The sequence below is a fragment of the Acomys minous genome, assembly GCF_964271855.1.
Source record: "Acomys minous genome assembly, chromosome: 2".
NCBI lineage: Eukaryota > Metazoa > Chordata > Mammalia > Rodentia > Muridae > Acomys > Acomys minous.
This window is the reverse complement of record NC_140484.1, coordinates 67,470,990-67,497,934: the sequence shown is the minus strand read 5'-3', so window position 1 is coordinate 67,497,934 and position 26,945 is coordinate 67,470,990. Positions and strand designations below refer to the sequence as shown.

General features: G+C 41.5%; 1 protein-coding gene across 1 annotated transcript in view; it reads left to right on the top strand.

Moving 5' to 3' along the window:
- Positions 1-3,445, top strand: part of ACADSB (acyl-CoA dehydrogenase short/branched chain) — a 49,256-nt gene extending 45,811 nt beyond the window's left edge. The window contains exons 10-11 of the mRNA XM_084770523.1: positions 178-277; positions 955-3,445. Of these exons, the coding sequence (XP_084626649.1) occupies positions 178-277; positions 955-1,025 (171 nt within the window). The 3' untranslated portion in view covers positions 1,026-3,445. The remainder of the gene's footprint in view (positions 1-177; positions 278-954) is intronic.
- The last annotated feature ends 23,500 nt before the right edge of the window (positions 3,446-26,945 follow it).

Genomic DNA, 26,945 nt, shown 5'->3' with positions numbered 1-26,945 from the left:
GAACAGGTCTGATTTCTTTTTTCAAAAAAAAAAGTCTGTGATTAATAGGGTACTTTAGAGAAATGGTGTGGGGACTTACAAATAAGTGCAGCCCTTCTGCTTGCTAAAGTGAATCTGTGCTCACCTTGCCCAAGTCTGCTGCCTTCCAGTCTGTAACTTGCTACTTGCTTTTGGTAGGTTGCTGGGCTAACAACAAGTAAGTGCATCGAGTGGATGGGAGGAGTAGGCTACACCAAAGATTACCCTGTGGAAAAATTCTTCCGAGATGCAAAGATCGGTAAGCAGACTTTTGATGGTTTATTTTGTTTTGTTTTATTTGCCACTGTGGGTATTTGGGCTATTGTATTTGTCGATTTTATATCACTGGTACTTAGGTAAAAGCATTTTAATCTCTGCAGTACGTTTATTGACTTTCTTCATGGCTGAATTTCTTCCTTCTTCTTCCTATCAGAGAAATGAATTTATATCTCTAAAAACACCAAATTGACTCTTAAAATGCCCCAGTAGACATTTTACAAGAGCTGCGACAAAATCCACTATCTTCATTTTTCTGTTACTAAAATTGATAGTATTTACTATTCCTGTAGTCTAGTGCTGTTCTCTGAAGTATGGTTCTAATTTCACAAGGCAGCTGCCTCATCATGCCTGCGTGCTCCAGTGCTCCACCAGCAGTGAGGAGAGTAAATAGCAGCTCCAAAAGCTGCCATGTCCTTAAAGCAGCTGGGCTTATAAACCAATTCTCTAAGAGCCAAATCCTCAACTCTCAACTGTTCCAGCTGATTGGACTGATGTAGAGATCAAATGGAGAATTGTTACCTTAGTCAGAATCACTTTGAACACTGACTCCTGTTACTTAGGGCAAATGCAGGGTGGTGTTTTTAGACTCATCTCTTGTGTGGCTCTCTTTAGCTGTGGGTGCACTTCTAACTGTCCTTATTCTCCCTTCTGTTTAAGGTACAATATATGAAGGAGCATCCAACATCCAGCTGAACACCATTGCAAAGCGCATTGACGCGGAGTACTGATGCCTGTTGGATTGGGCCCTCCCTGGCATCGCTGCCACACCATGACCAGCCGTTGTGCCTTACAGAGCAGAGCCTGCAGAACATTGCAGCATTTCATTTGAAGGCACTTGTCCTTGTCCTCGGGCCTCGCTTTTATCTCTTTCTCTTTCCAGTCCACTCTAAAACTATTCTGAAGCTGCTGTACACGTTTATATTTCTCATCCTAGTTTCAGAGTATGCAGAAGTTTCACTGTACCAGCATTTGGGAAGATGAAAACATTTGAAGTATTGGTATTGCTGACAGAAGTGGTCACTTTATATGCCTACTAAATCTTTGTACTGTGCTATGAGCCAGAGGAATGTTTGTTACAGTTGGCAATTTTTACTCCAATGCTTTATAGATTCAGTGTTAAGTTGCTAAACAAGGTAGAAAGCGATAAAATTTATTTGGAAACATCTAGAACTCCTAGTTCTAAGCATCAAAGAAATAATAGAAAATAAAGATATAACTTGTAGGCCATATAATTGACAACAACAAATGGCACACAATATTATTTTAACTAACAAAATCTGTATGTTAGACTCCTATATGAAAGACATATTGCATGATGGCTTTTCAGCAGGGCATTTTAAAAAACGAGTTCCTATATTAGTTTTCAACTATAAAGTTTAAATAATTTAGCCTAATCATCAGAAAATAATTCATTGGATCGTGCACTATTTTTCAGTAGTATGATTTATTTCTATATTTTAATTGAGTATTTTTTTCTGTCAGGCTTGGTTATTGGACTTTATCCTAAATAGTAATTAATTGAGAAATTCAATTTTGGTTTTCAAAATTGATTCTCAAGAGAAATATCTTACCCCTATAAGGAAATAATATGACACTCTCATGCGGAACAGGGAATGAGGAGACTGGATAGTCTGGAAAGGCGCATTCAGTATAAATACATATAGTCATTTGTATACTATATTAAATAATTTTATATTTGTGAAGACACAGATCTATGTTTTATGGTGCAAATGAAAAACAGGCAAAGCCTAATCAGATATATAGCTGACAAAACAATTGATCAGTGGTAGGAATTTACAGTCAGGAGAAGACCTTCTAGTTGATGTTCCTGAGTCCTCTGGAGAGAGAAGTAGACAGTAGACAAGTGAGTTTTACATTTCCTGAGGAAACACCACATGTCAGATGTGAAAAATGCCCCCAAGGCTCATGCAGTTGCTGAAAATAATCATTACTTCTAAACAGAAAGTATTTTAGTGCTTTTGCAAAAGGACAATGTTTATTAAGAAAACCTGACATTTTCTAGGTAATTTTGCTTTTCACAGTCATGTTTATTGAGCTAAATTAATTTCCACAGTGTGAATCATAGCTAAATATGCAAGGTTGTGTAAATATGATTGAGATAGGAATTACATTAAAACAGTAGGAAGAAATGGGACAAACTTAGACCTTGAATCCAAAGAGATGAAGTCTACTTGACTTTCAAATGGGGAAATGATGGAAGCCCCTCCCCCAGTCCTTCAGAACAGACACGTAGGTGTGGTAAGAGTGTAAGGGGTGGGTGAGTGCCTAACGGGGCTCAGCCATCTTCCACTTCTGTGACTGTGTGAAAGAGGTGGACTTACAGACAGTGCTGCTGGGGAAGTAAGCATGTGTGAACAGACTCCTCCCTCCCTTCTCTAGAATTAGAAACATGAAAGTGTGATAAATGCCATATTCTAACACAGCAGCAGCAGCAGCACAACCAGCCATTGCATGTTTGGACTTTAAATGTGTCCATAGAGTTCCAATTCTGTGTATATATTTTGCACATATTCACAAAGAATAGTTAATACGCATTAGTTATTAGTATGACTAACATATGAACTTGCTTGCTTTGTTAATGAGTTCTTGTATTATTTTGCCAGAGAGGATGTTTGGGGGTCAACTCATATTTCTTCCGTTATGATTTTTCTTCAGATTTCCGTGACTTTGTTCACGGAACTATATACCTTGAATTTGTTTTTGGTAAGGAACCTAAGGCTATTTGTTAATTTGATGACATGGGGCACAGGAAATAAAGAACTGACCTGGTATTTACAGGTCGAACTGGTTGCGTAGTTTGCATTGTTAGAGATTTGATCTATCACATGAAAATCGATTAAGGAATCAATGCTAGTGACTTGAAGATCATTGGAAATTTAAACCTAGAAAGACCATAGGCAGCCATACAGGCAGCTCTGCCGATTTAAAAGGGAAAGACTCTTAACCAAGGTTGCCTCTTCAGATCCTCCATCCAAGGACAAAGACAAGAATTCAAATGGACTGGCTCAAATTCAGTGTTCTTGTTACCTTTAAGCAGAGTTCTTGTTCAACAGAGCTTGGATTTTGTTCTTGTTTTACTTTGTCGTTGGTTCACTTCAAGTTTAACTGATAAAGAATGAACATTTCAGCAGTGTTGTGATTGATTTGTCACTTGCCAAAGGCTCTTGGTCCATCGCAGGGATGTCAGGTCTAAAGCTGGCTGTGTGAGATCATTCAGCGTCACGGTTACACTATTTTTCAGGAAATACCCCCACAGGGTATTTGTGCTGCTCTGTCATAAAGTGAAAGGTCCTTTTTAACAGTATGTGTGAAGTTATGTTCATTGTTACCAAACCAGTGTTCTATGGGAAGCGAGAAGATAAAATACTAAATTAACTGGGGAGTCTTGCTGCTAGAATAAAGCACAGTTGTCACACATACAGATGAAGAAAAGTGTAGTCTTCTTGAAAGGCAGACACAATACCCTTGTCCATCAGGTCAATAGCTCTCTTCTCAGGTAAGCTAGTTACATTTGTTTTCAGAGAGCAGTGGTCTTGTAATATAGACCAAGTTTAAATTCATGATGCTAAAAAAAACATCTCCCCCAGAGAACTCTTCGTTCATATCAGTGTAAGCAGCTCTCCAGTAGAGAGGCCATTGCTTTGGAGTACATCCTCTCAGCCCAGATGTTACCCAGTAGATGTGTATTCCTGTGTGTTAAAGAATTGCTCTTTGTAAACTTGTATTTCTGCGCTTCTCACTCAGGGATACACCACAGTACAGAGCCATAGTAGATTTCAGCTTGTGCTTTCCTCATTCCTACATCAGTTTAAAAGTCTGGAGAGTGGTAAAATTTTTTCACTCAGAAATGTGTTTTTGTAGATGATTCATCCAAGATACAATGGTTTCTGAGCTACCGTTATAAAGGTGAATAGTCCCTTATTTAAAGGTGTGCCATCTCAGGGCCCCTTTCTGTTTTCATTATTGTATGCTCTCAAAAATATTAAGCAGAAAAGTGCTGTCAGTCCTAAGCAGGAGGAATTCTTCACATCTATTGAAACTATGGCAATCGCTCAAAACCTGTACTACATCCCAACTGTCATTCTACAGCCTTTTTGGATACAGGGTCTTTCAAAGTAGCTCTGGCTGTCCTAGAACTCACTATGTAGACCAGGATGGCCTCAAGAACTCACAGATTCTGCTCGCCTCGGCCTCCCAAGAGCTGGAATTAAAAGTGTGCTTTACCACACCCAGCTCCATTTTGCAGCTTTACCGCCTGCTAACAGCTGTCCATGAGGTGGCTGCTCTTGTTTCTTAGTATGCTGATCAGGAGACTGTAGTATAGAAAGTTTAAGTGGGCTGCTCATTGGTTCATGACCAGAGTGGGATTTGTGGGGAAGGCTTTCCTACTTTCATTCCTTGGAGTCATTAAGGCTGTCCAGTCTCCAGAGGCTTCCCAATCAAATAGACACTGTTACGTGGCCCTTTCCCGTCTAGTGACTCTTCAGAGAAGAGGTTCAAATCACTTCAAGCTAAGAAGAAGACCTGCAAAGACAGGAAAAATAAGTGTGGTTGGGAGTATGGGTTTTGGGAAACAGTGAGAAAGACCTGAGGATGTGTGGCTAACCAGTAGCACTTGAGTAGCATATATAAGACATTGCTTTGGTGTCCAGTAAAGGAGTAGTAAACTGGGTGAAAGGAAGACAGCAGTTAGAAAAGCAAAGTTCTGAAAAGGGCACTGAGGAAGTGTCACAGTGTTACCTCCTAGGTTTACACAAATAGGCTCTCTGCCATGTTTGCCTCTTGAACTGGAAGGCCTTTTTAAGGGGGGCAGTCACCAAGAGCTATCCTAGGCTTTTGCATAGGCATGCCAGATATCCAAGTGCTCACAACAGGGTGTTTGGATTGCAGTTACCTCTACAAAATAAATCATAACAAAAATCCTAATATTATGACTAAAAAAAGATCATGGTGGGGCTGAAGATGTAGCTCAGTGGTGGAGGATTTGATGTTTGCAAGGCTCTGGGTTCAGTCCCCAGTGTTGTGGGGAGAAGAGGGAGGAGGGAAAACATTGTAAGCAGGAAATGATAATAAGATAGAAATGAAAGCACACAGAGTACTATGTATAGCTGCAAGTGGGTTGGACCTACTTATTATGAGGTCTCACATGCCTGTAATCCCAGCACTCAGAGAGACAGAAGCAGGTGGATGTCTGTGAGTTCAAGGCCAGCCTGGTTTACAAAGTGGGTCCAGGAAAGCCAAGGCTACACAGAGAAACTCTATCTCAAAAAACCAAAACCAACCAAACAAACAAAAAAGGTGTTCAGATAGCCCTGCATAATGGCACAGGCCTTTAATCCCAGCACTTGGGATGCAGAGGCAAGCGGATCTCTGTGAGTTCAAGGCCAGCCTGTTCTACAGAGTGAGTTCCAGGACAGCAGAGCTACACAGTGAGACCCTGTCCTGGCGTGGGGAGGGGGAAAGGTGTTCCGATGAGAAAGCCAGAGATATGGGTCTGCAGTTAGGAATATTGGTTGCTCTGTCAGAAGACCCAAGTTTGGTTTCCAGCACCCACGTGGTAGCTCACAATCATTAGTAACTCCAACTCCAGGGGATCTGATGCTCTCATCTACCTCCCATGGGCACCAGGTACTTACTTATCTGCAAGCTAAACTCATACCCATAAAAATAAATAAATCATTTTAATGGTATTCAAATGAGGTGAAAGAAAAATTTTAAATCCTAGTTATGTGAAGTTTAAAAATATCCAAAACAAGAAGAGAAGGTCAGAATTTGTGTAAAAAGACTGCAAATGCTATAAAAACAGAGAAAATGGGGATAACTGTTAATCTAACAAAACTGAATCAGACAAAACTAATTTTAAAGAGTATCTCATAAAAAGGAAGAATTTGCCGAGAAGATCTAACAGCCATGAACTTTATTGTCCCTAGAAACATAACTGGGAACTACATAGAGCGAAGCAAATGGAAACAAATGAAAATAATTGACAAAGCTGTAATTGTGAGCATGACTTAGAAATCAACACATCAAAGCTGGGGCTGGTGTGCCGACCTGGAACCTCAGCATAGCAAAGGCTGAGAGCAGGAGGATTGCCAGTCTGAGGCCAGCCAAGGCCGCATATGAGAGACAAGGGGAGGGACAGAGCAAAAGAAGATTCCCAAGAGTCTCTAGTCCCAGAGCCCAGGTGAGATGTGACTTGGGCCATATCCAATGCACCCCTGCGCATCACGCTGCCTGTCACAGCCTAAAAGTTACTAGGTTTCTGCATTGTGCATGGATATTAAGATGCATGACATATCCTCAAATCTGAACGAGTTCCTGTGCCTTGAACAGTATGTAAATGTACACAATGTGCTTAACACTGACTCTTGCTACAAAGCCTAAAGTATTTACTGTTTGGCCCTTTAGGGAAAAGTTTTTTGAATGACTATCAATATCAGATTTCTCTGAAGAGATTAGTCAGTCAAACTGTCGGGGTATAATACTGAAACAAAGAACCTCCCCTGGAAACTGGGCTATATATTTTGTTGTTTTTGTTGTTTGTTTTTCAAAACGGGGTTTCTCTGTGTATCCTTAGCTGTCCTGGACTCACTTTGTAGGCCAGGCTGGCCTAGAACACTCTTGATTTTATTTGTAATTCTACTGGCTTCCTTCTTTCCTCTACAAATATGTTCCTACACCTATTCTTAAACACTGAATTTCCCAGCTTGGTGTGATGGCACACGGCCGTAATCCTAGCACCCAGGAGGCTGAGACAGGAACGTCATGAATTTGAATTCCATCTGACCTCAATTCTGTTTCACAAAACTAACTCACTAAATTCCCATGAGCCACTGCCCTATAGGCCTGGAAGTGGACCGTGGCTGCCTTATCCCCAGTAACTCCTCGTCTTTATAGCCTTCTCCTTAATCCCTGTTGGTCTGCTTCCACTTTGATAGATAGGTTTAAACTATCAGAAGTCCCATTTTTACCCTCAAGTGATAGTCTGTGTGATCTATCCCAACTAATGTGGTTTCAAATAGCTTTCCTGGAAGCCTTCCTTGCTCTGTGCCCCCAAATAGGAGACTCCATGGCATCTGCTTAAGTGGACTTTCCCCTCTTACCAAAGGAGCTTTGGGAGGAAGCTGCTGCTAGGACGTGTCACCAAAGTGTTTCAAAACCTAGCCGGTTCCCTTAGAGCTGCTTTCTCATTTGGAGATTCAAACTAACACTAAAGTGAAACCAGATAATACAGTGTTGCACCCTTGGAGGGCTAGGAGTCAGAGGGTTCATCCAGCCTAGTGGTCAGCCCCTATATAACAGATGTACAACTCCCTTACATAGCAACACTCAGTCTTTCCCAGCCACTGGCTTTCCCTAAGTACACAAAGGCTAAAAATATGATTATTGATGGATGCTATGCTCATTTTCAGTGTGTTTTATAATGCCTTCATTTGTCCATTGGGCAGGAAGTCCTGGCTTGAAATGTATTAATATGAAAGGTTGCCTGAAACCCTGATGGGAGAGCAAGAGAGGGAGGATAGTAGATTTCGGGCCAGCCTGCACTAAAACCAAGTTCCAAGGAAGTCTGGGTTCATAAACTCTTCCCAAAAAATGGGGGGGGCACTTGTTAAAAGGACATGGGCTTTGTGTTTTGTTTTGAATATGATGTTAAAAGGACTTAGATTGTCAGTGTCTTTGTTCTCAGAAGTCACTAGAGTGTGGGCATCGTGCTAGCTGGGCCAGAGCTCTTCTTAACTCAGTCAACCCTGAGATTACACGTTTACCTTGTTCCTGCTGAATTTTTTTTTTCTTTTTAGTCTGGAAATTTCTACTGGATCTCAGCAACCAGGACAAACATTTCAGAACAGGCTGACCCCAGCACCCCTGGCTACTAGTATCAGGGATAAAGAAGCTCAGTCGGAATGAAGGCCTGCAGCAGCCTGCTTCTCCCTTCCAGGAAAGCATTGCACATTCTAGGCAAAGGGCAGAACATCCCGCTGGCATTTCAAATAGCTCTTGAAAGGCGGCCCTCATAACGTCCTTGTTCATGTCCAGCAGGGTTCAGCCGGAGCGGGGAGCGCACTTGTGTTTGGGGTTAATTGGTTTGAAGCTTTTATGTCATTTCTCTCAAAGTCCACCTCTTTCTCTTCAGCCATTGTCCTACTCACTTGACTCCTTAAAAATTTGGTGTCCGATTCCTGCACCATCTTAGGACCTCGGTTTGTGGCTTCCCCTCCAGGGTCACCTGGTCATTTCAGCAGAGGACACGGAGTCTCTGCAGTTATCCTCTGAAGCTTTGCATTCTTGGCCCAGAGCTAGCAAATGACTAGCAGTCCCATCAGTGGGCTATTCTTTCCAGCCTTTGTGTTTAGAGTTCTGCTGCCATGCTGCTTATTTCTAATACAATCATTCTGTGTACCCATGGTCCGGGAGTTATCTTTAAATGCAATTTAAGGTGTAATTGGGGGCTAGAGCTTGAACTTCAGCAGTGAAGAGCATCTGCTGCTATTGCAGAGGACCAGGGTCTGGTTTCTAATACCTGCATCAGGGCAGTTCACAACCTCCTGTAAGCCCAGCTCCAGAAAACCTGATACCCTCTTCCAGCCTCTGCAGACACCTGCATACATAGGGTGTGTGGTATGCACACTCAAGCACAAAATACACATAAAATTCAAATGATAAAAGTGTTTTTTCTTCTAGCACATTTAAAGTTATAAAAATTTACCCAAAATTAATTCTTTAAATGTCACCTGAATTTTTAACTAAATGTTATGACATTTTATTTAAAAAAAAAAAAAGAAAGAAAGAAAGAAAGAAAGAAAGAAAGAAAAAAGAAAAAGAAAACAGCTCACAGACTTTGGGTTCAATATCCATAAGTGAATGCAGAGAATTGATGTCATGGTCTGTATGTGTTACCACTGGGCTTCTATAGACATTCAAATTTAAGGGAGAATGGTACAAATTATTAATACTTCAAGCTATTGCTCAGCCTCCATATGAAACTGCTCCAAAGCCATGCCTCTTCCTGGAAGCCTCTGAAGCTGCCCATCAAAACACAAAGAGAGGCCAGGAGAGATCAGTAGTTTGGTGCCATGGGGAATAATAAATGGTTACACAAGAACCTGTTACTCTCTTGTCATCTGAAAGGAAAGGCTTGGCGGGTTTGTAATTTGTCTTCCAGCTAAGAAAATCTTCCGTAGCCCTACAGTAGCCTCTTTCTCTGACACTGACTTTCCCAATGCTTTATGTTTGGATGTGGCCTCCTTTGGTGTCACTATTTGGAGACAGGGCAGATGGGGGGGGTGGGCTCTAGAGACTTGAAAGGTGTTAGTTGTGACAATGATATTTGGATTCCAGGTCACGGTATGCTGGCATGAAGCAATGAATCCCAGCGAATACAGTTATTGTGTCTTTGATTATGGGATGCAGGCTGAAGGCAGCCTAAGAACTGAAGTCTTCCCCAGATCTAAGAGCACTAATCATACTGAGAATATTTGAGTTACACTTGGGGAAATGTGTAGGATTTATTCTGACTGATTGTCGGATTCATGGGACTAATGAGTTAAAATGTTGTCTTCCAACTGTCTTATTCTTTTTAAGTGAGGCTAGAAAGGTAACCCAGAAAGACAACCCTCACCTCACATCTTCTCTCTTATTGGAGGCTTCTGGTTCCAAACCTTCAGATGTGAATACATAGCCTGTAGGAACTACAGAAATCAGAAAAGTAAAATGGGACCCTTGTCAGGATAGGGGGCTTGGGGAGCAATAGAGAGGGGAAAACCTGGGAACAACAAATCTGAGCAAGGAAATAGAAATATGAGTAAATACAGAGAAGGGGGAGAAGGATAGAAGGGAATAGAAAGATGAAAGTGATCTGAAGGGGCAAGTGAGAAGAGAGGGGACTCTTCAGGGAAGGGTGAAGAATGAACGTAAAGGAGGGAGTAAAGTGACCAGAATATCTGAAAAGCCACAAGGAATCATACCATTAGCTACCTACAAAACAAAACCCTATCGTACACATAACTTCATGTGGAAACATACATATAGTTTTAATGAACATTTCTCATCTGGGCTGATGGTGCTCCCTCCAAGAGCCAAAGACCACCTAACGAAGATGCCAATATCATATATAAGAAGCTGTTCTTTTAGTTGTTGACCAGAGCTGTCCAGGAGACTCCCAAAACATATAGCTAGTTGTTGTGCCCCTTGGTTACCTTAGTCCCCAGAGGTGGAAGGTAAGTCCCTATTGCTGAAGACGTCGTGTACTTTAGAAACAGGACCCAGAGACTCCCTGAGATGGAACTGACTTCAATGTTCCCTCCCTTGCAGTGTTGCAGGATATTTGATCACACTGTGAACTCTGAAATTGTGTACTGAAAAACCTGGGGAAGTAGAAGGATCTAGAGAGTCCTAGAAACCTAAGAACATTATGACAAGTGGTTCTGAGCCCAGGGGTCCTGCTCAAGCTATGGCACCAGCCAAGGACTATACATGCAGTAAACATTGAACCCTGACCCAGATCTAGCCAATGGACAGGACATTCTCCACAGTTGAGTCCAGAGTGGGAACTCAAGTTCACATGAACAGTGGTGCCCCATATTTGGCCACGTCCCCTGAATGGGGAGGCCTGATGGCACTCAGAGGAAGGATAGCAGGCTACCAAGAAGAGACTTGATACCCTATGAGCATATACAGGGAGAGGAGGCCCCCCTCAGTCAAGGGGGGGGAGTAGGGGGAAATCAGGAGTGAGGGAGGAGTCGGAGGATACAAGGGATGGGATAACTATTGAGACGTACTATGAATGAATCAATTTTTAAAAAGTGAAAAAAATTAAGTTTAAAAAAAAAACCTGTTTCTGGTTGTGATGGGGCTTATCCCTAACAAACACCTTTAATCCAAGAGATTCCTACAAATAAGATTAATAAAGTCAATCATAAATCAAGAGGCAGAGCAAGCAACCAGTTGACAGGGAATGAACATAGGAAAAAACAGAGAGTGAGAGGAAGCTCTGGATGGATAGAGAGACACTTAGGAAGTAGAAAGGAGGGGTGTTCAGTTTGAAGGGTTTTTAAGACAGCATGGAGAAAGAGAAGGGGCTTTTTCCTTCTGGGTCTTTGGCTGAGTAGGAAGGCCAGGTGTGTACTTTCTATGCCTCTCTGAGCTAGTAAGTGTTCACCCCAGCATCTAGCTCCTGAGTCTTTATTGATTGATAAAAATGGAATGTTTGGGATTTTGTTTAAAAACAACATTTTGGCACTCTAATGTATGGATCAACCACATGGACAGAGAAATCACTCCAGCTGCAGACAACTTTGAGAAGCCATCAGATCTGGTAGGTCACCTGGGAAGTCCTCAAGAGAATTAAGCATGGGAAATACCATAATATAAGGCATTTGGGCCCTGTATAGTACTACTTTAGATGGCTTTAAAATAGAACCAAAAATGAAAAGCTAAAAGATTTAACTGAAATTGACTCAATATAGATTATAATTATTATTATTTTTGTATTTCATATTTTATACTTAATAGCCATGATGGTTTTCTGTACCTTCTCAAAGAAAAAAGCTTTAGAGGTACAGGAAAAAGAAAAATATGAAAAATGTATTGGTAAGGTAGAAGCCTTAGAAGACTTATAACTACAAATAAGAAAACACTCAGACACTGACAGAAATTTAGACAAGCCTTAGAAAGACCTATAAATGAAAAAAAAAAGACTTAGGCACAGAGGTACAGTAGGACAAGAACCTACTGTACCACAACATGACAAAACTGAAATGGGTAGCCCAATGTTGTTAGAAAACCAACTTTAGCTTATCTACTCACCATACAAAAATTATGAGCAGGTGGTAGGCACCCCCAAGGTTGTGAAAAAGTTAAATGGAACCCAATAGACATATTAGATTTGAGGAGATTTAAGAAAGCAATCATTTCTTATGATAAGCATTCATTCAGTCTGAAGCAGATCTTAAATTCATGGGTGACTCAGAACAGGATTATCCCACAAGACTTGAAAGATTTGGAAGCAGCAATACTGGAAGCTGGTCCTCAGTTACAATGACAAACATGGTGGAAAGAGAAAGCTGGGGTCACAGAAGAATGGCATGAGGCTAAAAGTATTACTAGTTCCCAAGATCAGTTGTGAGGTGAAGGTCAATATGCCGAATTACAAAGGCAGCTTGAATTTGATGGTCACACCTTGGTGCTACGTCATTTAGCTGCTTTAAATGCTTGGGATACGGTGAAGAATCAGGCAAGTGGTCTGAGTCATTTACTAAAATTATACAAGGCCCAAATGAAGCCATCACTGATTTCTCCTCCCACCCCACCCCAAAGATTGACTTCAGCTGTAAATAGAATAGTATCAGATTCAGAAGTCAGGAAAAATACTGATCAAATCTTTGACTTTTGAAAATGCTAATTCTGAATGCGAAAGGGTGATTAGACCTTTAAAGGTAAGATCAGCAGCGATAGATGAACTGATTAGAAATACAGATGATGTTGGATCTCGTGATTCTGATAGAAGTAATTTCTAAAAGTTTTAAGAAAAAAAAGTCAGATGTTTTAATTGTGCTAAGCCAGGTCATTTGGAAAAGGATTGTAGGCAAGATGTTCCTAGAAACAATGTTGGTTTTTGTTTGTTTGGGCTTTGTTTTGTTTTATTTTCTAGAAATAAGCTAAAAAGAAATCCTCAGCCTTCTGGAGTATTCAGAAGATGTGGCAAAGGTTGGCATTGGACTAATGACTGCAGATCAACAAGGAACCATCAAGGTAACCCTTTGTCATTGGGAAAAGCCTTCCACAGGCCCCAATATAAAATTTGACACAATAGTTCCCTGTCAACATCAGGGAAACTCATCCACAATTCAACAATTAAAAGACTTAATGGCTATTGTTAATGCTCTGGATGTAATCAAGTATAGAACAGTTTCAATAAAGAAAACAAAAAAAAATTCAGGAGAGACCACACAACAAGTATTTTGGCAAACTACTGCAAATATCAGAAGCCAAAGCTAAAAATACAAATAAATGACATTGAAATTTAAGAGTTAGTAGACATCAAAGCAGATGTAACAATAATTTCACCAAAATCTTAGTATACAGATTGGCCTCTTCAGGATGTGAATATTCAGTTTCTAGGGATTGGAACTTTATCTTGGGTAAAGTTACCTTTGCAGAAGAACAAAAGGAAAATTAAAGCCATATGTGGCTAATATAGCCATGAACCTATTGGGAAGTGATTTGTTGCAGCAATAGAAAACACAAACTAACATTCCTCCAATCTCAGAAACTAACCATAAAATAAAGAATGCTTCTGAGAAAAAATATTAAAATGTATTATCAAGAATAGTCACAGACTTCCCAGGGGTTGTACATAAGTGGGCACAAGTACTTGGTCTTTCAAAAGCACCAACTTTAAAATGGTTAACTAGGCATGAAAAAAAAATATTTTCAAATGATAATTTATGAAAGGTACACTCGCCTTACTGGCATGAAATTTTTTTTTTAAAGGGGGTTTTCTTAAACCATGTGTCTTAATTCTATGTTAGAGTGTTACACTACAGATTGCCACATGGTCCTTACCAGCTTGGACATCAGCTTTTGAGTTTTCTTCTTTTAGGTGTGTTTGTTTATATATTTACTTATTTATTCGCTTTACACCCTGGTCATAGCCCCATCCCGCCTCACCTCCCAGTGCCATCTTTTTCCCTCCCCCTCCCCTCTTCTATTCCTCAGGAAAGGGGAGCCACCCCTTCTCATCCACCCCAGCTCATCAAGTTGTACTAAAACTGAGCGTGTTCTCTTCCCTGTGGCCTGGCCTTCTCACCAGGGGAAAGTAATTGAAAAGCTGGCAAAAAAAAAAAAAAAAAAAAGTCCATGTCAGAGAGAGCCCCCACTCCCCTTACTAGTTTTCTTCTTAAATAAGAATAATGTTTTTGTTGCTTGATATTAAAAACACAGTTAAGAGATTTAAATTTTTAAAAGTAAATTCAAAGGCTTACTACAGTTCAAACTTGTTTTCTAAATCTCTAAGAGTTGGATCAATTTGGAGCCAAAATAAAATGTCTGAGCAGGGTGGTGGTAGCTCATGCCTTTAATCTCAGCAGAGACAGACAGATCTCTGTAAATTAGTGGGTTTTCTAAATTCTAGAGTTACAATGAACAAGGTGGTGGTGGTTCACACCTTTAATCCCAGTACTTGGGAGGCACACGCCTTTAATCTCAACACTTGAGAGGCAGAGGCAGGCACATAAGAATTACAGTGATTTAAAATTAGAAGCCTCTTGCAAAGGGCAGGCTGAAATTCAAAGTGAATGTCCTTTGTGATCTAAACATAAATACACTTAAGCCTTGAATTTATATATAAAGAGAAAGTGAAATATATATATATATATATATATTGTTTCAAATTAAAAATTTCTTAAAATTTCAATTGAAAAACAATGCGTTTTCCATTGCCAAAAAATAGGAAAAATATAACCTCCCAAAAAAGGGAACCCCAACCCTAGAGTTAGGGTTGGGGCAGAGTTTTGTTTTTATCTTTTCAGGAGAATAAAAGCATCCAACTAAGGAATCTGGAGACTGCTGGACAAATGAAACATCTGAAGAAAAAGGACGGATCATCAAGAGAAACTGTCCCAAGAAAAAGAGTAAATTAGCCAAGTAGAATCAACCACTACCAGCTTATCTCTGATGTCCTCTACAGACCTAAGTGGACAATAGCCTTTATAGGGTCTCAATTCAATTAAATATTAAAGCTGGCCTTAGGGTTGGAACCTGGGCTCTTCCTTCTCTAAACCCATGCATGCTTGTTAAAGGAGAATCCAGAATCTCAGTCTCATATCAGACAAGCCACCTGGTATGGGAGAGAGGAAAAAAAAATAAGGGAATGTATATTCTATTGCCACAAATCTCATAATCTTTTGGCTTTCATTTGACTCTCTAAAACTTTCCTTAATGTATAAATATTATCTCAAAATCTATGATGATTATGTATATATAAACTTTCTGTTGTGATACTAGTAGTCGTACAGAGTATTAACAAATCCTAGGAATAAGCATCATCTAGCTTCCTGTGCGTGTTTTCAGGTTTGAGTCTGAAGCAAGTAACTAGGAGCAAAATTCATGTACTTAATAGATTATGGTCGTCAAGCCTTTTAGAGATCTGCTGAATATGGCGTCAAAATGTTTAAGTTTTCTACCATTCCTAACAGTAACATTTTAGGTCTCCAAGAAGGCGACAGGGCCCCACAATGATGAATCCACCTCGATTGTGGTAATGCTACTACCATTGGGAAAACCTGTCCCATGCCTCATCTACTTCCAGGCTCTGCACAAACAATGGGCACCTTTAGGTTGACTGCTATGTTCTTCCTAGACAGGATTACCACTAATCTGACAAATGCCACCCAAAGATCAGCTTCAGACTACCAGCTTCTCAGGACATTCAAATGCGGAGTTCATATGAGACTGACATGAACATTTAATAGAACTTTGAACTCAAAATACTTAATCCTAAGACTGCCAAATGCAATCAGGCTGAACATTGTGGGAAACTTGGCAGAAATATTTTCATTATTCTAAATAGTTTTTACTGTGTTCGAGTTAAAAATCTTTCTTTATTAATTAAAAATGGGGGGATATAGAACTAATATAGCAATAATAGGGGAAAGGTAGTTTTTTTTTTAGTCTACTCTTAAACTGTAGAGCTACTAGCTAAAAAATCTTACATTGGCATAGATCTTTGTATATTGATACAAAATTAAGGTTGTATTTTGGTATTGTACCTATGTGATTCTTAAAAATTCAATGTGGAGTTCTAGTCTTTTTGAAAGATACTATTATAAACTGTTTGGGATAATTAAGAAAGGCAAATTAATTGCCAGTCAATCAAACTTGTGGTCTTGTTAGGTATTAGTTTACAGAAATATGTTTCTTAGGTTGAGCAGGTAGTAAATAGCTGGAAAGAAACAATTCAGATATCCCAGAGAAAGATAGGTGGTCTCAAAAAGCCTCAGCGATCTACAGAATATGGCACTTAAAGATGTTTTATTAATTTAAAGCTTTTTTTTTTTTTTACAATGAAACCAGGTAGCACCACCACACTACTTTAAGGAAAATGATGGAGTTTGTTTCAAATGTGGCAAAGATAGCCATGGGGAGGAAAAACCTGCACCATGCTAGTCAACAACTGCTGACAGTATGCCGTCCAAGCTGTGGACCAGCAGGACACAAAGAAAGTCAACTGCTGGATTCTGCCAGGAAAAAGTACACAGGTCCGTCCTGCTTCACAGAAAAATATGTAAGATATTCTGGGCCAGTAGGGCCAAAGAGATGGGCGCTCTCAGGAGTTACTCAGGTAATGTTTATCCTTCTCAGGTTTCTTATGGGGTCGAAGAACAGATAGTTGTCTCACAATTAAGCTTAAGTTGTTTTGGATTTAAGAAAATGTTTTAAGGTTTAAAAAGACGCAAGTTATGATACAAAGTGATTTTAGGTACAGAAATTTGGATTCACCAAGATAAGATAGATAGTAGAGTACTTTCTTCAAGATTACCAAATACTAATGGATTGGACATTGTGAATACAATTCTTACCAGATAGTATATAGTTTATTGGTGTTAACTATGGCAGGATATTTGATCACACTGTGACCCCTGAGATTGCATACTGGAAAAAAAAAACTGTTCCTAGTTGTGGTGTGGATGAGGCCTAGCACACACCTTTGATCCAAGAGCTTTCTGTAAACAGGATTAAATAAAGTCAACCATAAATTAAGAAGCAGGGCAAGCAACCAGTTGACAGGGAGTAAACATAGGAAGAAAAAAAAAAACAAAAAACAAAAAACGAGAGAGTAAGAGGAAGTCCAGAGGATGGATAGAGAGATGCATAGGAAGTAGAAAGGAAGGACATTCAGTTTGAAGGGTTTCTAAGACAGCATGGAGACGGAGAAGGGGCTTTTTCCTTCTGGGACTTTGGCTGAGTAGGAAGGCCAGCTGGGTGCTTTCTCTGCCCCTCTGAACTAGTAAGTGTTCTCCCCAGCATCTGGGTCCCAAGTCTTTATTGGTAAAATGAATGTTTTGGGATTTTTGTTTAAAAACAATACCTGAGGACTGGCTTTCATGGGACAAGAAGGCATCATGCAAGTTTCCAAAGGCACCTGGGAACCAACCACATTAATAACTAGCAAGGTATGATGACACTGAAAGTACAGTAGTGGCACACATGTCTTAGAGGTAACCAACAACACTCTAATTGGACTTGAGATCCACTCAGTAAGATTGATACCATTACTGGTACTGGAAACCTAACTAACTGCTCAGTGCTAGTGAAATCATGGTTAGTAGAGGATAATCTATAACCACTAATTTATTAAATCACCATTATTCCTAACAACAATCTATAAACATTTGCCCTCCTACCTACCAATAAATGTAGTCTTCAACCCTCATCAATAAAACTTCTCTTGGCAACATTTGGAGACACCTACAGAAAACCACAAATGCGGAGTTGTGGGCAGGCAGTGGAAGCCATCCAGGCCACCCAGCCTTTGTGGCATGGGCCTCAGTCTCCACTATGATGAACAAATATGTGATGAAGAGATGGGAAAGACAGGAAGCCAAAGCAATACGTGTGCTATGGAGACAGGAGACGGACCTGGAGGTGGGACGGGATGCAGTAGCGCTAAGGTCCAAGCTGATGGCTACCTGAGGCCATGATGATGTATGGATCCATGCTGCTGCAGATGACTATGCCTGGGTCCATGGTGCCATCACATCTGGGGTCTATGTTTATGTCCTTATCCTGTGTTAACACTAAGGGCCACACCATGTCTGTTGTCTATGCTGCAGCCTGAAGCCATGTTGTGCTCCTGCCAGGGGCCATATTTATCTGAGTAACCTGCCATGGTGGCATCTGTTGGTCTGGGCTGCCTCAGATGGTCTGTCTGGGTCCGTGGGCCTACTGGAGCTGAGGGCCATGTTTGTAACGTGTGCTGTCACCAGAAATCCTGTGGAAGCACAATCCATGCTTCCGCTGACTGTAAACAGCAAGGAAGCTATTTTCACAGTGACATTGATGATTGTGGATGCACAATGGAGAAAGAGGGGCATGGAAGGCTTCTGGAACAACCCTATCCCACCCCATCCACCCCACTCCCCCTAAATAGTAGCAGTCTAAACAGGAAACCACCAAAGAGAACTCTTTTTTTTAATGTGATAAGGATGCTGACGTTAGCTATCTGCGATGGATGGCTTCTGGAGTGGGTAGGAGAAGAAGGACTCGATTCTCCTTAAGGGGCAGGTCACTAAGAATTTGACCATGCTCCAGCAAGTATGCAGATAACAAATACTGGACTTTTAAATTTTTTAATTTAATTTTTTATTTTCTTTTGGGGGAGAGGTCATAAAGGTGGGGGGCGGACATGGAAAGACTGGGAAATAAGTATGATCAGGGTGCATGATGCAAAATAAAAAGCAGAGTTGTGGAGCACAGCCCCAGTGGGTATATCTACAGGATGCTCCCATCCTAAGGCCCAGGGGACATTGAAGAGGGGGCAGAAAGATTGTCAGAGCCAGAGGGTCAGGGAATTTGCTGTCTCTTAGTAATATCAAGAGCTACACCTATACGGTCTCATCAACATGACTGGCCAAATGTGAGCTAAACAGGAATGACACCAGTGAAGATGCCAACTGGATAGAGAATAGGCCTCAACCCTTCACAAAACTGTAGACCACCGAGGAAAGCTAGGAATGGGAGAGGTGGCCTTCCCTAGGGAAGGGCACATCAATTAGTTGTCCAGTACCAAGCAGTCAGCCCTGAAAAACCGCACAGAATGATATGGCCTGTGAATAGGTTATACTTAGAAATATATATATGTATATAAGCACACAGATATGCACACAATCACATTTTTTAAAAAGAAGCCATGAATTTGAAGGAGGGTGGGAAAGGGTACCTGAGAGATCTTGGAGGGAGAAAAGGGAAAAGAGAAATATTGTAATTAAGTTATAATCTCGAAAAGAAAAAAAAATGAGGAAAGAGAGATGGTTAAGAGCACTAGTGGTTCTTCCAGAGGCTCTCAGTTCCCAGTACCCACATGGTGGCCCACAATCATCTGTAACTCCAGTTCCAGAGGATCTGACACTCTCTTTCCTCCGTGGCTGGCACCAAGCATGCATATGACACAAAAGCAAATATGCAGACAAAACATATATATTGTTTTCGTTATAGCTTGTTCTAGAAATCCTAGCTAAGGATTTCTAATCCGTAAGATAAGAAAAAGGAAGGTATACTTACTAGAAGGGAAGAAACAAATCTTTTTGTTCAGAGATGATATAAATGTGTAGCTATTACTTCCCAATCAGAATACTTCTTCCTTGGGAGGAAGGAGGCTAAGACTCAGGAGGACCAGACCGTCACAAGCACCCTCTCCAAAGGCTATAGAAGCAAAAGCAACTAGGGGGAAATAAGATTCTCTGTTGGAGCTGTTGTCCAGCCAGCTCTAGAGATACAGCTTCTGGGAGTCATCACTTCTGCTGGGGGTGGAGTTTGTATATGATACAGCTACCCCAAGAGTCACCCATGTTCCTTTAAGTGTCCTTAATAAATTCACTGGTTCATCAAGCCAGACTTTAGTAGATTTGTTTCTTTTGCATGTTATTGGTGTTCTTCTGAGGTGAATGGACATTTGTTCATGTCTCCCTAGGAAACATTATATGATACAATCTGTGTAGATTAAAGGAATGGGCAACACAAGCCAGGAAGATATGTAAAGCTAGTGAGGCTACAGGGTAAACGCTTAATATCTGAAGATCAGTCTCTTATATACCACCAAGGAACAAATGGGATTTGAAGTTTTAAAAAGTAACACTGTTTATATCAATACTCCTTAACATGAAACAAGTGTAAATCTAACAAAATATGTACTAGATCTATATGAGAAAAAACTATAAAACATTGATGAATAAAAGAAGCAAACACCAAATGGCGCATGAGGCCAGTGCAGCAGGAGGGCCCAGGTGACTGGGAGCCCAGAATTAGGAAGCTTCTGAGAGCTTGGAGGATTTGTCAGTAGTTTTAAGGGGAGGCCCTGGTCTAGGCTGCCAGGCTCATGGAGGTAAAGCTGAAAACAAGGAGTGGATCCCCATCACCAAGCTGGGCCGCCTGGTTAAGGACATAAAGATCAAGTCTTTGGAGGAGGAGATTTATCTGTTCTAGCTGCCCATTCGGAAATCTGAGATTATTGATTTTTTTCCTGGGCACATCCCTAAAGGATGAGGCTCTCAAGATCATGCCAGTGCAGAAGCAGACATGTGCTGGCCAGCGGACCAGGTTCAAGGCTTTTGTCACTATTGGGGACTACAATGGTCACTTTGGTCATGGTGTTAAGTGCTCCAAGGAGGTAGCCACTGTTATCCCAGTGGCAATCATCCTGGCCAAGCTTTCCATCATCCCTGTGTGGAGAGGCTACTGGGGGAACAAGGCTGGCAAGCCACACACTGTTCTGTTCAAAGTGACAGGCCACTGTGGCTCTGTCCCCAGAGGCACTGGTATTGTCTCTGCTCCTGTGCCCAAGAAGCTAGTGATGATGGCCAGTATTGATGACTGCTACACATCAGCCAGGGGCTTCACTGCCACCTTGGGCAACTTTGCCAAGGCCACTTTTGATGCCATCTCCAAGACCTACAGCTACCTGACAGCCGACCTCTGGAAAGAAACTGTGTTCACCAAGTCTCCTTATCAGGAATTCACTGATCATCTTGTGAAAACCCTCACCAGAGTCTCTGTTCAGAGGACCCAGGCTCCAGCTATGGTTACCACATAGGAGTTTTATGCATAAATAAATAAATAAATAAATAAATAAATATAAAGTGAATTAACTTTGTTTTAAAGAGAAGAAGAAAATTAAACAGATATGTTGTATGTTCATGGGTGAGAACAGTCAATATATCATGATATTAGTTCTTCCCAAATTAGTGTAGCTATAGATTCAATACCAGCCATATCCAATTCCACAGAAAGCTATTTTGTAGGTATTAACAAGTGAATCCTACAGTTTATGTGAGAGAGGTAAAATTACTAGACTAAGAAAACATTATTGAAGGGAGAGACCAATGCTGAAGAATTGCCCAACTTCAAGACTCAACTATAAAGCTACAATGACCAGGAATGATACAATATTAGTCAAAGGACAGGCAAATAGAGCAAGATTCAGAAGTCCAAAATAGACCCAAATAAATGTTGCAAACTGATCAATAGCAAAGGAGCAAAGTCAATAAAATGGATCAATGATAGCCTTTCCAACAGTAATTGGACTAGGACAACCATTCATAAAAAAAAAAAAAAAAAGAAGACACAGACTACACTTGTCACAAAACTTAGATCAGACAACTAAAACACAAAACTGAGATACCCAGAAGAAAATCTAGGTGACCTTGGGTTTGCCAATGACTTTTTTCATTTATTTATTATTTATTTAAGTCTGTGTGATTGTGTATGTGTGTGTGTGTGTGCACATGCCATGGTATTCATGTAAAGGTCAAAGGACAGTTTCCAAGAGCCAATTCTCTCCTTCAGCCATGTGAGTCCCAAAGCTTGAACCCAGGCTGTCTGCCTGGAAGCTGAGCACCTTTACCCAGTAAACCATCTCACTGGCCTGCTGAGTGTGACATGTGTAAGACATGACCTGCTGTGCTTTAGGTCTTAAACATCCAGCTCCTTTCTCTCCCTCCCTGGACCCCGGCTTACCATGAGGAATCAGGTGAACAGCTTTCCTGGGCCATCCACCTCCATCATAATGTGTGGCCTCGATCCAAATCCAAAAGCACCAGGCTAAGCAAAAGTGGGCTGACACCTCTGAAACGGACAGCCAAAACGAACTGTCCCTAAAAATTAACCATCTCAAGTACGGTCGTAGTGATAGAAAGCTGAGTAGCGTGTGACTCACGAAAGACTTGATAAGCTGGAATTAAGTCTCTGCTCTGTTGAGAGAATAAACAGACAAGCCACCAACTAAGAGACGATGTTTTCCAGGAATTTTTATCCATAATATACAAAGTGATACTCAACAACAGGAAAAGAACCACATTAAGAAGTGGGCCCCGGGGTCTGGAGAGCTCAAATGCTTAAGAATGGTGCTTGTTCTTATGGAGGACCTGGGTTCAGTCCCCAGCACCCAGCACTGAGCAGCTTGCAACCTCCAACTCTAGAGGCTCCAACACTCTTCTGGCCTCTGAAAACACACAGACACACACACAGACAGACAGACAGACAGACAGACAGACAGACACACACACACACACACAGACACACACATATATATATATTGTTAAATAACAAAAATAAAATGTGGGCCTACACCTTAACAGGGTCCTTGCCGAAGGACAAGTAGACATATGGAAGTCAGCTCTATGTTGGACACCATTGGGGAAATGCAGATCGCTACTACATGCTTTCCACAGCAGCAAGGATCCAACACTGCACATGCCTGGGACTGCCACAAGCTGGGAGCAAACGAAGCTTTTGCCCTTTTCTCGTGAAAATGTAAAGCACTTCAAACACATTGGAAGATAGGCTGGCGGTCTCTCAGACAGTAAAACATGCTATGACCAAGCAACCCAGCAATCATACTTTCTACTACCTACCCAAGGAAGCTGAAAACCCTATGAATTTGGACACACACACACACACACACACACACACACACACACCTGCATGTGGATGTTTATAGTGGCTTTGTTTGTAGCTGCCAAACTTTGGAGGAAGTAACCAAGATGCCCATCAGCAAGTCAACTGGTAAAAGAGCGATAACCTAGCCAGAGAAGACAGTCATCCCACTGTGAGGTGGCTCAGGAAGATGGCAGTCTTGGCCTGGCCACAAGTTGACTCAAGGAAACTGGCCACGAGCCCTGGACTCCAAGGTTCGCTTGTCTCCCTGAGCTCTGGCCTCCTATGTTTGACTATCAGGGCCTGCATGGGCCATGGGGTACCCCTACTTCCTCAGGGCCCACTATTGGGGTGCTGAACTTTCTTTCCCTGGGCATACCAAAGGAGTGGCTCCCAACAACTGCCAACCCACTACAACCCTATGGGAACTGTGCTTTGCTTCCAAGTCCTATGGACAGCACTTGCCAAATATACAATACTTGATGCCGAGGAACGTGAAGCCGCAGTTTACATTGACATTGGGAGCTGGCACTTGCCCTCATCCTCAGCCATGGTAACGTTCAGGACCAGCCCCATCATTGCACTGTCTGAAAAGAGGGGATGAGGGATCAGTGGTCAGATGAGAAGGCATCACCTCTGTTCTTTGGGCCCCAGAGTACCCCTTGGAGCTTCAAGGACATTTTGAGGCCAACCCAGGGTCTCCAGTGAGGACAGGATCAACCCCAGACAGACACCTCCAGGAGCGGCCCCCTGACAGCTAGCCACCAGTTCCTTCCTGTTTTTCTTGCTAACCAGCATGGTCTCTGAGGCCTTCCTGCTCCTGCCACTACAGGGCAAACTCAGAAGCCAGCTGCCTCAAGTTTTGTAAGTGTTCCTGGGACAAAAGCTGGTGGCAGCTGACACTTGAAGCCTCATCACCATGGTGTTCCTCTACACTTACATCTACCTCACCTTCTCCTTCCCTTGTAGGAACCTGATGCAGCCAGTATGACGCTAACACTTGCCCCATCTTGCTTTTCCTTCATGCCCATCCTTCCGCTGCCATCCCCAAACCCAAATGACCAGGGATTTTTGTACTCACTTTTCAAATAGAATAAAATTAATTCTTGAAATTAAAAAAAAAAGAAGAAATAAACTATCAAGGCACGAAAAGACATAACAAAAAAATAAATAAAGTCAGGAAGGAACAACACAGGATTGGAATCTGTCTCGATGACATTCTGAAAAAGGCAGAATTCTGCAGGGGGTGAGATACTAATGGCTTCCAGGAGTTAGGGGATGGGGCTTTATCTTGCTTAGTAGTGGGACCATTTTGCCTTCCCAGTGCTGGGAGTTTGTCTGGTTTGAAGCCGTGCTGGTCTTGTGCGTGTTGTCATAAACTCTGTAAGTTTATATGTGTATCAGTGCTGCTGTATCTGAAAGATGCTGTTTCCATGGAGTCATCCACCGCCTCTAACTCTTACAGTCTTTCTGACTCCTTTCCCCCCAACAGATCCCTGGGCCTTGAGGGGAGGGGTTTGATAAAGGTATCCCGTTTAGGGCGGAGTGCTCCAAAGCCTCTCACTCTTTCCACATTGTCCAGTCGTGGGTCTCTGTGTTAGTTTCCATGTTCTACAAGAGGAAGCATCTCCGATGGTGGCTGAGCCCTGCAGGTACGGAACTGCATGGGTACAGCAGAGTGTCATTAGGAGTCACTTTATTGCTCTGTTCCTCTAGCAGAACAATACTAGTGGGTTTGTTCCCTTACCCCCACCCCCAGGTCCATGACCTATTTTGTCAGGCGGGTGGAACCCTCATGAATTATCACTTCCCAAAGACCCTGTCTCATTATGGCGTGGGATCTAGGCTTCAGTCTGTGTGTTTGGAGGGATGAAAATATTCTGACCGCAGCAGTGGCTACTTGCTTGACTTCTGTAAAGCTTGACTTCCTGAAATGCAAAGTGGGTGTAAGGATAATGCTGGTCCTCACCTCAAAGCATCACTCTTAGAAGTAAGTTACCTGGCCCGCACTCAGCCATAACAGCTGGGACCACCAGGTGGGTCTCCTGACACTCATCCAACATTTTAGTCTCCTAAAGTCAAACCAGCTGCTAGTGAGTGGGTTAGGAAGTAAATCTGGATAATAAAATAATAAAATCCCACTTTTCCTCAAACTATAGAACTCCCTTAGGGAGTAAAGTTCCTTAGACTTGGGTCTAGGTTGGCCATCAAGGCCTCTCTGCAAAGGCAACAAGAAAGCATTGATGATATTTAAGTACTTTGTTTCCGTTCTGAGGTGATGGACCTGAAATACGGGTCATTCAACCCAGAGAGACAATCCTTGCTTACAGAGCTGTGCACAACCCAGTGGGAAGAAGTCGCCAGTTGATTTCTGGGGACTGCTTTCCTTTTCTCAGAAAGCCTCTCAGGATGAAGATAGAGCAGGAGTGAGGGTGCTAAGAGGCGGGCTGGGCCTGCCTCCTTTCCCCAGCAGTGTCTCACTCTTTTTCTGTTCTATTGAATAAAATATAACCTCCATGTTCTCTGAGACCTGGCAGCATCATGTTTTAAGCAGAATTTTAATCAAGTTGTTAGGGGTGTGAGTACACGGAACATCTGCCTGGAGGAGACACAGACAGACAGACAGACATGTGCATACACACAAACATACACACAGTTTATCTTTTCTCTCAGTAATACAGGCCTATCTCTCAGCAAACAACCCAAAGATCTGCAGGGGTTTTTTGTTTTTTGTTTTTTGTTTTCTCTCCTCTGATACTGTTTCTCCATACCAAATGTGCTCACCTCATTTGCAACACCTTCAAAATGAACGTACAAGGAAGCCTAATGAATAGTTAAAGGCATAATTAGAAATAGGTGGCTGGCCTTGTTTCTCTTCTAAACTGGTTGATTTATGCCTTGTTGTGATTTTTTTTTTAAGGACATGAAACTACTAATTTATGTGTGAAAAGGACATTGAATTAATCCTGAAGATCCCAGCAGCCTTTAAAGATCTGAATCATATGTTGGGCTCGTTTAAAACTTGCATTGGAAATTAAGGCAGAATAAAGCCCTTTAATTTGAAAAGTGCATCCATAGTGGCTGTCTCTGGGATATCTGCAGGGTCATTATTCAGAAAGGTTAAGGAGGGACTTTATTTTTTTTTTTTATATTCACTATGTATTTCCCAGTTACAGCTCACCATGGTGCATTTCAACTTATAAAAAGGAGATTAAAAAAAAAGTGGGGGAGGGGAGCTCTTTCTTCACTTCCCACTTAATTTCCTCGCCTCCACGCCAGTCCCAGCTTAATGAATGTAATTGCTACCTTTGATGAAAATACTATTATCAAGATCACACATTACATTGGAAAACAGTTTTTCTTTAAACACAGCTACTGCAGTCTCTAATTATGCATGTAACAAGTGTCTCCTGAACAAAAGAGCATGTTGTGTACAATTGCTAGGAATTGGAGCAAGGCGAATTTGAACAAAGGACAGATTAGATTTGCTCCCTGCTCCACAAAGACCATCCCTCTGATTAATTTCCTGCAAAAACTAAAACAATTCTCTTAAAAGGCGCTCACCCCCCACCCCCCTCTCCAGAATGATCCATATGCCATTTGGGTCTTTCTATAGGATGATAATGGCCCCAGATTTGAACCCACATTAGAAAATAAGAAAGGGCTTTTATGAACTTCCTCTTTCATATGCAAATGAGCAGCACAAGCTCTTGAGGGATAATGAGCCCCCACCCAAAAGTGACTTTTTCAGTGGCCATAAAAGAGCTCTCTGGTAGGGGAAGGTCTACATTGAACATATTCAACCCAATTATTTTATTAGTTTTAAGAAATGAAACATCTTTACAAAAACATTCTGTGCCTGGTGAGACGGAGTGACGGCAGCTTTTGCAAGGGGGCCTTTGATAGAAGACAGCTTCTTGACTCATGAACAGAATTTAAAGGAAAAAAAAATATTGTTCTTAAGGTTTTGGGAGAATTTA